Source organism: Notolepis coatsorum (assembly GCF_963971535.1).
Source record: "Notolepis coatsorum genome assembly, chromosome: 6".
Lineage (NCBI taxonomy): Eukaryota > Metazoa > Chordata > Actinopteri > Aulopiformes > Paralepididae > Notolepis > Notolepis coatsorum.
This window is the reverse complement of record NC_140170.1, coordinates 179,360,673-179,376,203: the sequence shown is the minus strand read 5'-3', so window position 1 is coordinate 179,376,203 and position 15,531 is coordinate 179,360,673. Positions and strand designations below refer to the sequence as shown.

At 45.1% G+C, this 15,531-nt stretch overlaps 1 protein-coding gene across 1 annotated transcript in view; it reads left to right on the top strand.

Moving 5' to 3' along the window:
• Nucleotides 1–15,531, top strand: part of LOC311230317 (potassium voltage-gated channel subfamily KQT member 2-like) — a gene marked incomplete at both ends in the record, with an annotated part of 96,062 nt that overhangs the window by 50,649 nt on the left and 29,882 nt on the right. Inside the window, 2 exons of the mRNA XM_084316558.1 lie at nucleotides 7,870–7,995; nucleotides 14,938–15,048. Of these exons, the coding sequence (XP_084172684.1) occupies nucleotides 7,870–7,995; nucleotides 14,938–15,048 (237 nt within the window). The remainder of the gene's footprint in view (nucleotides 1–7,869; nucleotides 7,996–14,937; nucleotides 15,049–15,531) is intronic.

The following is a 15,531-nucleotide window of genomic DNA, read 5'->3' as shown; positions in this document are numbered from 1 at the left end:
AGTTTAATACATGATGAGGCATTGTCTAACTGAACGGTATCTAGCCGGCTAGCTACTGATAGCTCCTGATATCAACAAATGCTCCAGCAATAGTCTAGTTATCTAGTACTAGTGTATGATACCTCTGTTAGCTCACGTTAGCTTAGCTCACTGTTCAAAACAAAATGTCCCATTCAACTAAATAGTTCACTGAGGCGTTGTCTTAACGTTATATTTCCGGCTAGCAGTAGCTACAGACAGCTCCTGATATCAATGTCTTATAACTTGCGTCGCAGTCACTAACGGGGATAGCTGAGGGAGTAGGGTATATCTGCAGAGCCTAGGGTAAATCTGCAGAGCCGAATGTGATTTGATCAAAGCAGAGTATGTACACACAGACAGTGGAGATAGCGAGCATTTTGACTTGTTGCGTGGTGGCGTTGTCTCGCAGATAATACAACTACAAGTACAAGTCTAATTATATAATATATATATTTTATAAAAAATAATGATATAATTTTTTTTTTTTTATTAATCAAAAACGATCGGTATCGGATCGGTATCGGCCGATATGGCTCAAGACGATCGGTGATCGGTATCAGTGGCAAAAAACGTGATCGGGGCATCCCTAGAACAGACAAACAGAACACAGAGATGCAGGATGGGTAGAGAACAGACAAACAGAACACAGAGAGGCAGGATGGGTAGAGAACAGACAAACAGAACACAGAGATGCAGGATGGGTAGAGAACAGACAAACAGAACACAGAGGCAGGATGGGTAGAGAACAGACAAACAGAACACAGATATGCAGGATGGGTAGAGAACAGACTAACAGAACACAGAGAGGCAGGATGGGTAGAGAACAGACAAACGGAACACAGAGAGGCAGGATGGGTGGGGGAACAGAGAAAAGGCAGTCCACTGCTTGGCAGGACGGGCAGGTTGTTACAGTTAGAGAGGAGAGGAATGTAATTAAGTGTTGTTAATATAATCTTGTGGTGCGCCCAGAGCTATAATAACTCAATTTGTCTGTGGAGTGTCTGACCTAAGTGGACTGGACCCACGCATGCACACATACATACACACACACAAGCGTGTGTGGTTTGATTCCCATATTAGCGGTGTGTGTGTGCGCACTCATGTGCATGCGTCTGGTATAAATCTGTTATTTAGTGTCCAGTTCAAGACCCGAGGCTGACCACGACAAGCTCATACTTAAAAGTCTGAGAGCTCTTCAATTTCAAAAAATTATGGATTTCTACTCAAAATATAATTGAATTGGTCATTCTTGTCTTAAAGCAGATGTTCTTGAAGCGTTTTGTGAAAATGGACCAGACAATCAGAATCGGAATCAGAATCAGAAATCAGAATCAGAAAGGTCTTTATTGCCAAGTCGTTTTCACATACAAGAAATTTGATTTGGTTGTTTTTTGGTGCGACATTGACGGACCGACAATTATGGTAGAATAAACAAATTAAAAGGTGGAATAAAATAAAATGGAATAATATATACTAAATTATATTATTATATAAACATTCAAGATTCAAGAGATTTATTTGTCACATACATACACGAGACATGTAGTGAAATGAAGGTGGCCATGCCCGCCTTGATTGTGCAAAAATAAAAATAATAAAATAGACATGATAAAAAGTAATAAGAATAAAATACAATACAATACAATGCTAAGCTTAATAATAAAAGGTAATGAGTACTATATACAATATTATACAAATATACAGTTAAAGTGACCTTTTTTGTAGTGTGTTTGTGTGTGATAGAGTGCAAGTGAGGATGTGTGGCGTGTGTGTGTGTGTGTGTGTGTGTGTGTGTGTGTGTGTGTGTGTGTGTGTGTGTGTGTGTGTGTGTGTGTGTGTGTGTGTGTGTGTGTGTGTGTGTGTGTGTGTGTGTGTGTGTGTGTGTGTGTGTGTGTGTGTGTGTGTGTGTGTGTGTTCATGTGTGTTCATGTGTGCATGTGTGTGGAGGGATCAGTGTCCTGATGGCCTGGGGGAAGAAGCTAAGTCTGAGTCTCTCTGTTCTCGCTGCATGTATGCGGAGGGGCTTGCCTGACTGCAGCAGCTTGAACAGGCTATTATTGGCGTGTTGAGGGTCCTTCATTATTCTGCAGGCTCTGGATTTGCACCTCCTGTTGTATAAGTCCTGCAGGGGTGAGAGCGCACTACTCTCTGTAGAGCCTTCCTGTCCTGTGCAGTGCAGTTGCCAAACCAGGCAGTGATGTTCCCAGTCAGGATGCTCTCCACAGCCCTAGAGTAGAAGGACTGGAGTATCTTCCCTGATACTCTGAATTTCCTGAGTTGTCTCAGGTGGTAGAGGCGCTGCTTCGCCTTTTTTAACACAGTGTCTGTGTGTGTTGTCCATGGCAGGTCCTCTGTGATGTGGACTCCCAGGTACTTAAAACTGCTCACCCTGTCCACGATAGTCCCATTTATCCACGGTGGCTTGTCTGTCCCCTGCTGTATTCGTCTAAAATCCACGATCAGCTCCTTGGTCTTACCAATGTTCAGGAGCAGGCTGTTATCCTGCCACCAGCGTGCCAGGACATCAACCTCCTCCCGGTAGGCCTTCTCGTCATTGTTAGAGATCAGGCCCACCACCACTGTGTCGTCCTCATCCGCAAACTTCACTATGGAGTTGGAGCTGAACCTGGCCACACAGTCGTGTGTGTACAGCGAATACAGGAGGGGGCTGAGGACACAGCCCTAGGGGGACCCGATTATCAGGGTGATTGAAGCACTATAGAACGTTCACCTCCTCTCTTTCTCAATATTTCTGATTTAAAAAAAAAAACATCAGCTCGACTGGAGAGGAGGTCAGAGGACCAGTCCAGACCAGCAGAAGTATGTTTGCGTGTTAGTCTTTTTTTTCTCAGATCAGCTGTGAGGGAATGTCGCACGGAGGAAAGTGTGTGTCTGTGTGTTTCCAGCAGTTAACATTATTGGGCCAACATTTTCAGCCTATTGTAATGACCCTGGTGTGTTACTGTACGAACACATCATTCATTCATGTTTTTGTTTCAGGGACACCTGTAGTAAAGGGGAGAAAGGGATAGGAGGGAGAAACAGCCCAGTGCAGAGTGTGCGGTTGTTAAGTTGCTCCGTCCGCTTGTCATCATGCCTTTACAACCTTCAATGTTTTATTTATCACCTGCATTTGGCTATACAATACGATAAAGATCCAAGTAAGCCTCTACAGATATTGAGCATAATTTTGTAAAATGTGCAACCCTAGTTCCACCTAGTGTCTATAGGGAGGTGTAGTCTGACGTCACTTTATACGGTCCACTTTATACGATCCACCCGTATAGGGATTTATCATTGGGAAAATGTATTATCGGCTATTGTAATAATTCTGCCTCATGGACATTGGCAAGCTTTCCATGTTTGCCCTTCTATCACTAACATTATTGTTTAAGCATTTTTGGTTGAAATAAAGTTAGTTATAATGTTTTTAATTTGTCATTAACTCATTGGCTGCCACGCTGTTTCCGGGATACGGCTATGCGCTGCCACGCATTAAACTAATGGAGTCCGTCACCTTGTTTGCAAGGCTATAACTATATTCTATATTATAGCTATGGATGCAATACTATGGTGTTACGACGATGCAGGTAGGAAATTGAGTTCCAATTGTAGAGGAAGGAATGAGACGGAGATGTGGTTTGCTCTTCTTCGGTAGTGTGTCTTTTTATTGTAAGAACACAGGAGAAATGCAAGTAATGCACAAGAAAGACGCAGGGCGTCAACTGAGAAACAGACCTTTAGGCTAAATACAAATATAAATAAACAACAACAACGCAGGACTGTCTGAAGCTCCGACAGGGAGAAAGGAAACAGGAGGTCATTATAAAGCCACATTCCTGACATACCACGGGCATCAATTAGTGACAGCATAAGTGACAGCCAGTGACCGCAACCAGTGGTGACAGTCAATCAGTGCAAATACCAACAACAAGGTGAAGTACTCCAGAAAGACAGTAGGGTCCTAGAAACCCAGAACGTTACACTATGGCCCATTTGACATCGAGTATCGTTCAATATGTGAAAAAGAAAGAATTTTTCCATCCATACATTCCCGTTTTATACCGTGGTGAATATAAGTATGGTTTTAGAGTGGTCTAGTGTCATTCCTGGGAGGCTAGTAATAGCCCGCAACGTGTATTATACTAAATCAATTGGCATTTCCTCCCAACACACGCTACAATAAAAAAATCAAATGCATATGATCGGTATTATGCTCCATCATGAATGCATGAAAGGGGGGGGGGTTCTGATTAATTGATTGTCAATAATGGCATTCGTTATTACAACAACAAGAGATACAAGATACAAGAGTTTTATTTGTCACGGCATACAGGTATACAGTGAAATGCGGGGGGTCTCACCCGCAATGATGTGCATAATACAAGTAATAATAATAATAATAATAATAATAATAATAGAGTCCAACCAATAGAGCGACATAGTGCAATAAACAAGTAAACAAAGTAGGCATATCGGTATCTGTACATGAGTTATTTACAGAGCATGGTAGGACATGCTAGGTCCTGTGGTAGTGCAGTACACTGTTAGCTACGGATGAGGCACTGGGTCTTTATGTACACTGCTATACAATGCTATATTATACAATCTCAAGCTATACTATTCTTAAAGTGACCTTTCCTTCTGTAGAGTGTCCATAGTGTGAGCGTGTGCAGCATGAGTGTGTGTGTGCTCATGTTAAAGTGGCTGCTAGTGTGTGAGCGTGTACAGTGTGTGTGTTGTGTGTGTGCTCATGTGTGCTTGTGCGTGGAGAGTTCAGTGTTCAAGGCTCCGATGGCCTGGGGGAAGAAGCTGAGCCTAAGTCTCGTTACTGTTGCTCGCAGGCGTTTGCCTGACCGCAGCAGCATGAACAGGCTGTTGTTGGGGTGGTGAGGGTCTTTCATTATCCTGCAGGCTCTCGATTTGCACCTCTTCTTGTTGTATAGGACCTGCAGGGTTGGTAGTGCAATACCTGTGGTACGCTCGGCTGAGCGCACCACTCTCTGTAGGGCCTTCTTGTCCTGTGCCGTGCTGTTGCCATACCAGGCAGTGATGTTTCCAGTCAAGATGCTCTCTACAGCTCCGGAGTAGAAGGACTGGAGTATCTTCCCAGATACTCTGAACTTCCTTAACTGTCTCAGGTGGTAGAGGCGCTGCTTCGCCTTTTTTACGACCGAGTCTATGTGTGTTGTCCATGTCAGGTCATGTCACCCTGTCCACGGTAGCCCCGTTTATCCTCAGTGGTGTGTGTGCCTCCTGCTGTCTCCTCCTAAAATCCACGATCAGCTCCTTGGTTTTACCAATGTTCAGGAGCAGGCTGTTGTCCTGGCACCAGCGTTCCAGTACCTCAACCTCCTCCCGGTAGGCCTTCTCGTCGTTGTCCGAGATCAGCCCCACCACCACTGTGTCGTCCGCAAACTTCACTATGGAGTTGGAGCTGAACTTGGCCACACAGTCGTGTGTGTATAGTGAGTACAGCAGGGGGCTCAGAACACAGCCCTGGGGGGACCCGATGCTCAGGGTGATGGTGTTGGAGGTCTGACCCCCCACCCTGACCGCCTGGGGCCTTTCGCTCAGAAAGTCCAGTATCCAGGCGCTCAGAGCGGAGCTCAGACCCAGCTCGATCAGCTTGTCCACCAGTCTGGTGGGGACTATGGTGTTGAACGCTGAGCTGTAGTCAATGAACAACAGTCTCACATAGCCCCCCTTCTGTCGGTCCAGGTGAGAGAGGGTGCTGTGCAGTACTTGGGAGACCGCATCATCAGTGGACCTGTTTGGCCTGTATGCAAATTGCATAGGGTCCATATCACTGGAGAGGGTCAGCTGATCAGGGCGATGGCTATGAAAACAAGGCACAATCAAGCTGAAATTGACGTTAAATTGCTCTTACCTGTGGCCGGTGGGATTCCAAAAAGAATATTCCAATTATTTGATTGCCATCTGGTAGATCGTATGTCCATTTGGCCCACGACATAACCCACCACAGCATAATGAATCGGGGGTCCCGAAAGCGATTCAATGCGATCGGGTGAAGCCCTAGGTTCAGTTTAGTAGAAAAGAGCGCCCGGAGGCATTTCATCGACGCACAGCCCAATACACAAGGTTTCAAATGGTGCTCGATACCGCCGCCTGGTAGGATGCGGCCAGTATTGCACTTTAGCGGTCTCAGACTCAGCCCCATGATAACACCAGGCTACCTGGATGGATAATGAATGGAAATATCAAATAAAAGAAATAACGATCAAATAACGAGTATACTCCTTGTTGGCGTTCAACGATTGGCGGCCAATAACAAGTTTAATCTGCAGTGAATGAGTTAAAAATAACTACACTTACCAGTAGAACATCGTTCAGTGCTGTCACCTAATACACGTTACGGCCATTGTGTAGTTCCTCAGTGAACGAAAACATAAACGTTGTTATTTTGCTACCTTTACGATTAATTGCGAATCTTTTCATGTTGAGCTATAGATTGTGGATGAATACACACAGAAAGGTACACCATGCCAATGTTCATGCTTTATTTGTTTTAAACGAGACGATTTAGAAATGGGTCCATTGGAAATACATTGCAATTTCAAGAGGGGTGGACCGCGCAGGAAACAGCAATGATGTAACCACTACACCTCCCTATAGTCCCCCCTGAGACATATTCAACCCTAGTTCCACCTAGTGTCTATAGTTCCCCCTGAGACATATTCAACCCTAGTTCCACCTAGTGTCTATAGTTCCCCCTGAGACATATTCAACCCTAGTTCCACCTAGTGTCTATAGTTCCCCCTGAGACATATTCAACCCTAGTTCCACCTAGTGTCTATAGTTCCCCCTGAGACATATTCAACCCTAGTTCCACCTAGTGTCTATAGTCCCCCCTGAGACGTATTCAACCCTAGTTCCACCTAGTGTCTATAGTCCCCCCTGAGACGTATTCAACCCTAGTTCCACCTAGTGTCTATATTCCCTCCTGAGACATATTCAAACCTAGTTCCACCTAGTGTCTATAGTCCCTCTTGAGACATATTCAACCCTAGTTCCACCTAGTGTCTATAGTCCCCCCTGAGACATATTCAACCCTAGTTCCACCTAGTGTCGTATAGTCCCCCCTGAGACGTGTTCAACCCTAGTTCCACCTAGTGTCTATAGTCCCCCCTGAGACGTGTTCAACCCTAGTTCCACCTAGTGTCTATAGTCCCCCCTGAGACGTATTCAACCCTAGTTCCACCTAGTGTCTATAGTCCCCCCTGAGACGTATTCAACCCTAGTTCCACCTAGTGTCTATAGTCTATAGGCTCCCTGTACCGAACCGTGACATCAGCACCGTGGAGATGAATACACATACTGTTATACCCCTACTACTTACACTAAAATGCTAACTCAAAAAATAAAGAACCCTCTCTCTCTCTGTCTCTTTCTTTCTATCTATCTATCTATCTATCTATCTATCTATCTATCTGTCTCTCTCTACCTCTATCTCTCGCTCTCTCTCTCTCTCCCTGTGTCTCTCTCTCTTTTGTCTCTGTGTGTCTTTCTCTCTCACGGCCGAGGTCAGTCGCTGTCGGTTTTGTTCCGCAACGATTATGCGTACTTTTAGTTGTTATGTTTATTTTTAATACTATTTAGTTTTATTGCACAATCGTAGGAGGCATGGCCAACCACATTTCACTGTATGCCCTGGTATGTATGTGATGAATAAACTCTTGAATCTTGAATCTCTCTCTCTGTAGGCCCTCATCACATAACTCGGTTTCCATGTAAAAGCACTACTTGTAAGATATATCAGGAACAGTAGACACTCTCCCTGTACATCAGAAAGGATTATCTAACTTGCCACCCTCTTGTCTTGTGTAGGAGCTGATAACAGCCTGGTACATCGGCTTCCTGTGTCTGATCCTGGCCAGCTTCCTGGTCTACTTGGCTGAGAAGGAGGACAATGAGCAGTTTGAGACCTACGCTGATGCCCTGTGGTGGGGCCTGGTGAGACACACACACACATACACTTAAACATGCATACATACACATGTATATACATACATATACATACATCACCCCTGGCCCTGTCCTTGCCTCCCTTCATTGGCTTCCAGTACGCTACAGAATACATTTTAAGGTTCTCCTATTCGTTTTTAACACTTTCGCGGCCACTGGGATCGGTCTAATCTCACTCTATAAGGCCAGTTTATCATAACAACCTTTCATTGTGCGTGAGGCTGTTTGTAGAGCTAAATCTATACTTTATATTATTGCTATCTGTCCATTGTCAATTGACACTATAAACCATCCCTTCAATATGCCTTAAATAAATAATTTTTTCAGCGTCGTGAATATGAACTATATACCGCAATGTTCTGGGGTATTTCCTGGAAGGCGAGATATAGGACGCTAAGCTAATAACGTTAAATCGAATGGCGTTTCGACTATACACAAGCTAGAGCTAAAACTCAAAATGCATATTATCGGTATCATGGTCCACCATGAATGCATGAAAGGGGGGGGTGGGGCGGCGGGGGGGGTTGTTTATTTTTTATTTTTTTTTTGTCTTTTTTCCCCCTCCATTTTCCTCCGATTTTCTCCCATCCCAATGTTAGTCGTATGCCAATTCCCAGTCCCTTCCTGATCGCTGCGCACTTACCCCCCACAGTCAGATCATCTGGGAGAGTGGAGGCTACCACGTGCTTCCTCCGACACACGTCCAGCCAATCACCGCTTCTTTTCACCTGGCAGCGCGGATTTTCATTGAGAGGGCGTAGCGTGTGGGAGGACCACACTATCCCCCTCACGTCCAATCCGCGCTTAGCAGGCGCCCCGACCGAACTGTAGGAGTCGCTGTTTACAACGACCCGGACCCACCCCGCCAGCTTCTCCCACCCTCGGATACAGCCAATTGTATCAGTGCAGACGGCCAGCCAAGCTGGTGACAACCCCGGAGCTGTGAGCTGGATTCGAACAGGCGAATCGAGCTCACAGCTCCGGGGCTGGTGACGAACGCAATCTCCGCTCGGCCACCTAACCGCCTCGGGGGACGTTGTTTCTGATTATTGATTACCAATAACGGCATTAGCCTCATTCGCTGATCGGCTGGTCGGCTATCAAAGCAAGGCCCGATCAGGCTGTAATTTACGTGAAAAAGCTCTTACCGTGGGCCGGTTGGATCCCAAAAATATTTTCCCAGTTATCGCCATCTGGTAGATCGTTATGTCCATTGGCTGATGCTATATTCCTTTACTGCATACTGAATTCAGCATCCCAAAAAGTATTCCAAGCTACAGGCGTGTACTGGAATACGTGCATACTGGACTTTTTTAGTTTACGCAAAAAAAGTCCACCCATGATGAAAAAAAATAAAACACCAGTCTGTAACAGGGAACACTGCATTATCGAGACAGCGCCCCTACGAGGATCTGGCCGGTAATGCACTTTTCCGAATCCCAAGAGTAGGGTAAATCTGCAGTGCCGCTCGGTGACATTGAGTAGGATATTACAATGGAATTAAAGCCAAAACAACCTTACCACGTATATATACGTGGTTGGCCCTCAAGCGTTGGATCCGAAACACTTTATATACGTGGTTGGCCACGAATGTGTTAAAGCCCTTAATGGTCAGCCCCCCTCTGTTACAATTGGGGTAGGTGTTTTGGACCCATGTGCAGAGTTGAAGAGAGTAGTCGGAAACGATGGTTGCGCTTTCACAAGTAACGTCTTTCTTTATTGTGAAACAACAATAATCTCCACCAACGTCACAACACGAAAAACAAACACTTTGAAAGGGGAAAGGAAATAAGAGACAGTAGTCTCCAAAACGCCAATGCAGTTTACGCTAAACTGAGTGATGTTGCTGGGCACACATCAACACGATAGATATCATAATAACATGAATACAAAATAGGCTAAGCACGACGCCAACGTGGTGTCACAATTATGCTCCCGACATGAGCGATAACAAATGCTTCTTGGTAGAGTACTCACGCCTGTGGACAGAGAAGAACTGACAATGAGAGAGCACAACAGGTGAGCATTATGAAGGAGAGTCAACTACACACAGCCGGCGTTAATTAGCAATCAGGACAAATTAGAAGAGAGGAAAAGGGTGAAATACTCCAGGGTGGCGCTAGGGCTTTTACTCCTAAGTGAGAGCAAAAGGCCCAAACGTTACACCCTCCTACATCTCAGACCTCCTATCCCCCTATTCCAACAACCAGGTCCCTCAGGTCAGCCGATCAGAGGCTCCTGACAGTCCGGAGGTCTAACCTTAAGTTCAGGGGGGGCCGTGCCTTTGCTGTTGCAGCCCCTGCACTGTGGAACAGCATCCCCACCTCCATTAGGCTTGCCCCCTCGACAGATGCCTTCAAATCTAGACTCACTTCTACCTATTAGCTTTGCCCGATGTTCACTGACTCATGCCCTGTTTTCCTGTGTGTTTGCTTGTGTGCCCTCCCGTAAAACTGAGATGTGATTGTTGTCTATATGTTGTCTAGATGTATCTATGTGTATCTACCCTCTGTACAGCACTTTAGTTCAAGTTCAAGTTCAAGTTCTTTAATAGTTGTCATACAGAAGTACAGAATACTTTCATACAAAATGCTTCTTACTGTTACGCTCCAGAGACTGTGCTAGACAAGATAGTATCAAATAACATAATAACATAATATAGCATGAATTTAGAAGAAGAAAATGAGGTCACAGTGTTCGGTATAGACATATGTACAATGTTCTGAGTTACCATATAATATACAATACACAATACTATGCAGTGTACTAATGTACAGTACTATCTAGTGCAAAGCAGAAATGGGATGAGGTACAATTTTAGGTACAATTTACAGTAAGGTGTACGAGTTGTAGTGCAGTCCTTCATCCATAAATATAAAGTGTGGGGAGTGGGTGCTACAGTGTGTTTGTTTAAAGTGGGTGTGTGCTATAAAGTGTGTGGAGTGGGTGCTACAGTGTGTTTGTTTAAAGTGAGTGTGTGCGTGTGGATGTGTGTGCTATGTGTGTTTGGTGGTTGTTGTTGTGTAGTGTTCATTCATTGTTCGTTTAGCAGCCTGATGGCCTGGGGATAGAAGCTACTTCTGAGTCTTTCTGTGCTCGCCTTGAGACTCCTGTATCGCTTGCCTGACGGCAGCAGTTCAAAGAGGCAGTTGTTCGGGTGGCTCGAGTCCTTAATAATTCTCTTAGCCTTCCCCTTGCAACGCTTGTAGTAAATGTTCTGGAGGGTGGGGAGCCCCCCTCCAATTGTGCGTTCGGCTGAACGTGTCACTCTTTGTAGTCTGCTTTGGTCTTTTGCAGTGCTATTCCCAAACCAGGAGGTGATGTTGCCGGTCAAGATGCTCTCTATTGTACATGAGTAGAAGTTCTTAAGGATCTTCTGGCTGACTTGGAACTTCCTTAGGCGCCTGAGGAAGTAGAGGCGTTGTCGTGCCTTCTTCACCACACTGTTAATGTGTGTGGTCCATGTCAAGTCCTCGGATATGTAGGCTCCGAGGTACTTGAAGCTGTTGACTCTCTCAACCGGTGCCCCGTCGATGCTGAGGGGGCTGTAGTCCTTGACCCCCGACCTCCTGAAGTCCACAATCATCTCCTTTGTTTTGCTGACGTTCAGGGAGAGGCTGTTTTCCTGGCACCATCCCGCCAGGACCTTGACCTCTTCCAGGTAGGCCCTCTCGTCGTTGGCAGAGATCAGGCCCACCACCACTGTGTCGTCAGCAAATTTGACGATTGTATTGCTACTCCGCTGAGCCACACAGTCGTGTGTGTACAGGGAGTAGAGGAGGGGACTCAGAACACAGCCCTGGGGGGCCCCTATGTTGAGGGTGATGGATGAGGAGGTGCAGTTGCCTGCTCTCACCACCTGGGGTCTGCCAGTCAGGAAGTCCAAGACCCACTGGCAGAGGTCATAGCCCAAGCCCAGGTCCCTGAGCTTGGCTATGAGTATGGAGGGGACTATGGTATTGAATGCTGAGCTGTAGTCGATGAATAGCATTCTCACATAGTTCCCCTGCCTCTTGTCCAGGTGTGATGCTGCTGTGTGCAGCACATGGGATATGGCGTCCTCCGTGGACCTGTTGGGGCGGTATGCAAATTGCAGGGGGTCCATGTTGATGGGGAGGGAGGAGCAGATGTAGCCCTTTACTAGCTTCTCGAAGCACTTCATGGCTATGGAGGTGAGAGCTACAGGGCGGTAGTCGTTGAGGCAAGCAGGCTTGGATTTTTTGGGTACAGGGATAATAGTGGACTTCTTCAGGCAGGTGGGGATGACAGCCTGTTCTAAGGACAGGTTAAATATGTCAGTGAATACTGGGGCCAGTTGGTCGGCACAGACTTTTAGGACGCGGCCGGGGATGCCGTCTGGACCTGCTGCCTTCCTGATATTCACTTTTTTAAAGGTCCGCCTCACCTCATGCTCTGTTACCCTGAACACTGCGCCTCCATCAGCAGCCGACCCCCCCCCCCCCCATTGCAGAGGCTTGTGAGCTGGTGTTGTTATTACCAGCATCAAACCTCGCATAGAAGGTATTGAGGTCATTTGCTAAGGAGATGTCACTGTTCAGTTTGAGGGAGGCGCCTTTGTAGTCTGTCATCGTTTTGAGCCCCTGCCACATAGCTCTAGAGTCAGCTTGTTCGAACTGGCGTTCAATTTTATCCCTGTAGCGTCGTTTGGCCTCTGACACAGTCCTCCTTACGTTGTATCGCGCCACCTTGTGGTCATTCATGTTGCCTGCCTCTAGGCCGTCGTTGTATGCTTTGGTGCGCTCTCTCAGAGCTTCACGGACGGATTTGTCTACCCAGGGTTTTTGATTTGGGTAAACTTTCATTTTGGTAGTGGGGATTGTTTCTTTCACCCTAGTACAAACATAGTCCAGCACTGTCTCCGTGTAGGCATTAATGTTATCTGTGTCGCGGAACACATTCCAGTCTGTGTTGTGAAACACTGACCGGATCGTATCCTCTGACGTCACATCCCATTTCTGCACCTCTCACGAGACTACGGGAGTACTTTTAATTTTCTGTCTGTACTTCGGTGTAAGAAAAATTGATGCGTGATCTGACTTACCGAAGCCACTATCAGAATGAGCCTTGTAGCCACCTTTAAATTGCGTGTAACAGTGATCTAGGATGTTACCGCCTCTGGTGTTGCAAGTCACATGCTGATAGAAGTCGGGCAATACCTTTCTCAGATTGGCGCTATTGAAATCTCCCAGAACTAAAATGGCGGCGTTAACATTCGCCTCTTGGATTCTGTTTACCTCGTCGTGTAGTCTGGAGAGCGCAACCTTGTTGCTGGCTTCAGCTTGCGGTGGAATATACACTCCGACCAGGACGATCGCCGTTAACTCCCTCGGGAGGAAGAAAGGACGACACTTGATGGTTATATATTCCAGTTCTGGGGAGCAGTGGTTGGATAGTTCCTTCACGTTCGTTGGGTCACTCCAATTTTTGTTAAACATGAAGGCAATACCCCCTCCACGTTGTTTACCGGACTCTGATGATGACCGATCCTTTCTATGGATAAAGAAGTGATCCGCTGGTTGAATCGCGTGATCTGGAACCTCCGGCGTCAGCCATGTTTCGGTGAAGCAAAGGACATTGCAGTCCCTAACGTCTCTTTGATATTGAATCCTTGCTCGGATGTCATCCAGTTTATTGTCTATTGATTGTACATTGGCTAGCAATATACTGGGAAGTGGTGTACGATGGCGTCTGGATCTCAGCCTGTTTCGGATCCCAGCCCTCTTTCCTCGTCGTCTTTTCCTGGGCTCTGGGAACAAAGGGTCTGGTCCTAATCTCCGGAGGATTTCTTCAGGCCATTGATGTGGTTCGGAAAGCTGATCCAGCGAGTAATCCAGTTGGTAAGTTTCCCGTAATCCAATGTCTATGAGTGACTGACGGTCATATACATTAAATGCACCAACAGTTGGTACGCACAAAACTCTAAAAACTATAAATATTAACAAAAGTAAACACAGTCTCGACGGAGCGAACAGAGAGGCAGCCGAACGGGGCGGCGCCATCATCACCAGTTGTAGTTGACCTGTGTCATGTTAAATGTGCTCTATAAATAAATCTGATTGATTGATTGATACATATACACACTATACATACACACATATACATGTATACACACACATATATACATATATACACATATACACATACACACATACATACACACACACACATATACACATGCTCACATATATATACACATACACATACACATACACACACACATACATATTGTGGCAGATATCACCCCCCGTCTCATGGATATGTGAAGGACGGGAGGTACTACTGTCACGGGAGGAGTGGAAGCAATTAGGCAGCTGATTAGTACTGATAGAACACACCTGCGCACCATTAGATCACCCACATCCCACACGCACACACACTAGACACACACACTATAATACACTAGGACAGATAGAGTTGAGTTGAGAGGAGGTGAGGTAGGAGCCAGGTATTGAGAGAGAGATTGTTGTTGATGGAGTTGTGAGAGGTAGTGAGAGGAGAGGTGAAGGCGAGAAGGTGTTCATGTACTGGACCCTAGACTGGCTGAGAAACCCCCTTGACCGGAAGACAACTCTGAGTATTGAACAATACTTACTTTTGTACGAGAGCCTGATACGTGTTTTGACCCTGGACTGTTTTTGGATTACCCTATTGCCCATTGAACTTGTGCTGATAAACAATAAGTATAATTTATTTATTGAAATTGTGCTTGTGTGGACATTGAAATAGTTTGTTTTGGTCCGTGTCGAGCTTGAACAACACCAGGCTCGTCACAATATACACACACACACACACATACATGTACATTCATAGACACACACAAACGTACACAGATAATTTGTACATGTAAATACAAATTCAATAAATTGATCCGGAAGCAATCTAATTGGCTGTGCTCACGTCTCCTCTCAGATCACCTTGACGACCATCGGCTACGGAGACAAGTTTCCTATTACCTGGAATGGACGTCTGCTGGCGGCTACCTTCACTCTGATAGGAGTCTCTTTCTTTGCTCTGCCAGCTGTACATTTAATACATTACTATTACTATTACATTACTATTACTGTTACTATTACTGTTACTATTACTATTACAATTCATATTACTATTACTATTTGATTTGATTTGATGTTTTTTTATTTTCGTGTCTTACATACAGGTGTATGCCCAGCCCATATGGGCTTACAAGACACATAAACAATAACTATATAATAGTATACTTGACTAATTACTTGACAAATTACTTGACAAATTATGACATATAGACCAAGATGGCCACAAAAAAAAGAAAATATAATAAAATGTAATATAACACAACGCTATTACTATTACTGTTACTATTACTATTACATTACTATTACCTATACTATTACTGTTACTATTACTATTACAATTCATATTACTATTATTATTACTGTTACTATTACATTACTGTTACTATTACTGTTACAATTCATATTACTATTACTATTACTGTTACTATTACATTACTATTACCAATAATAT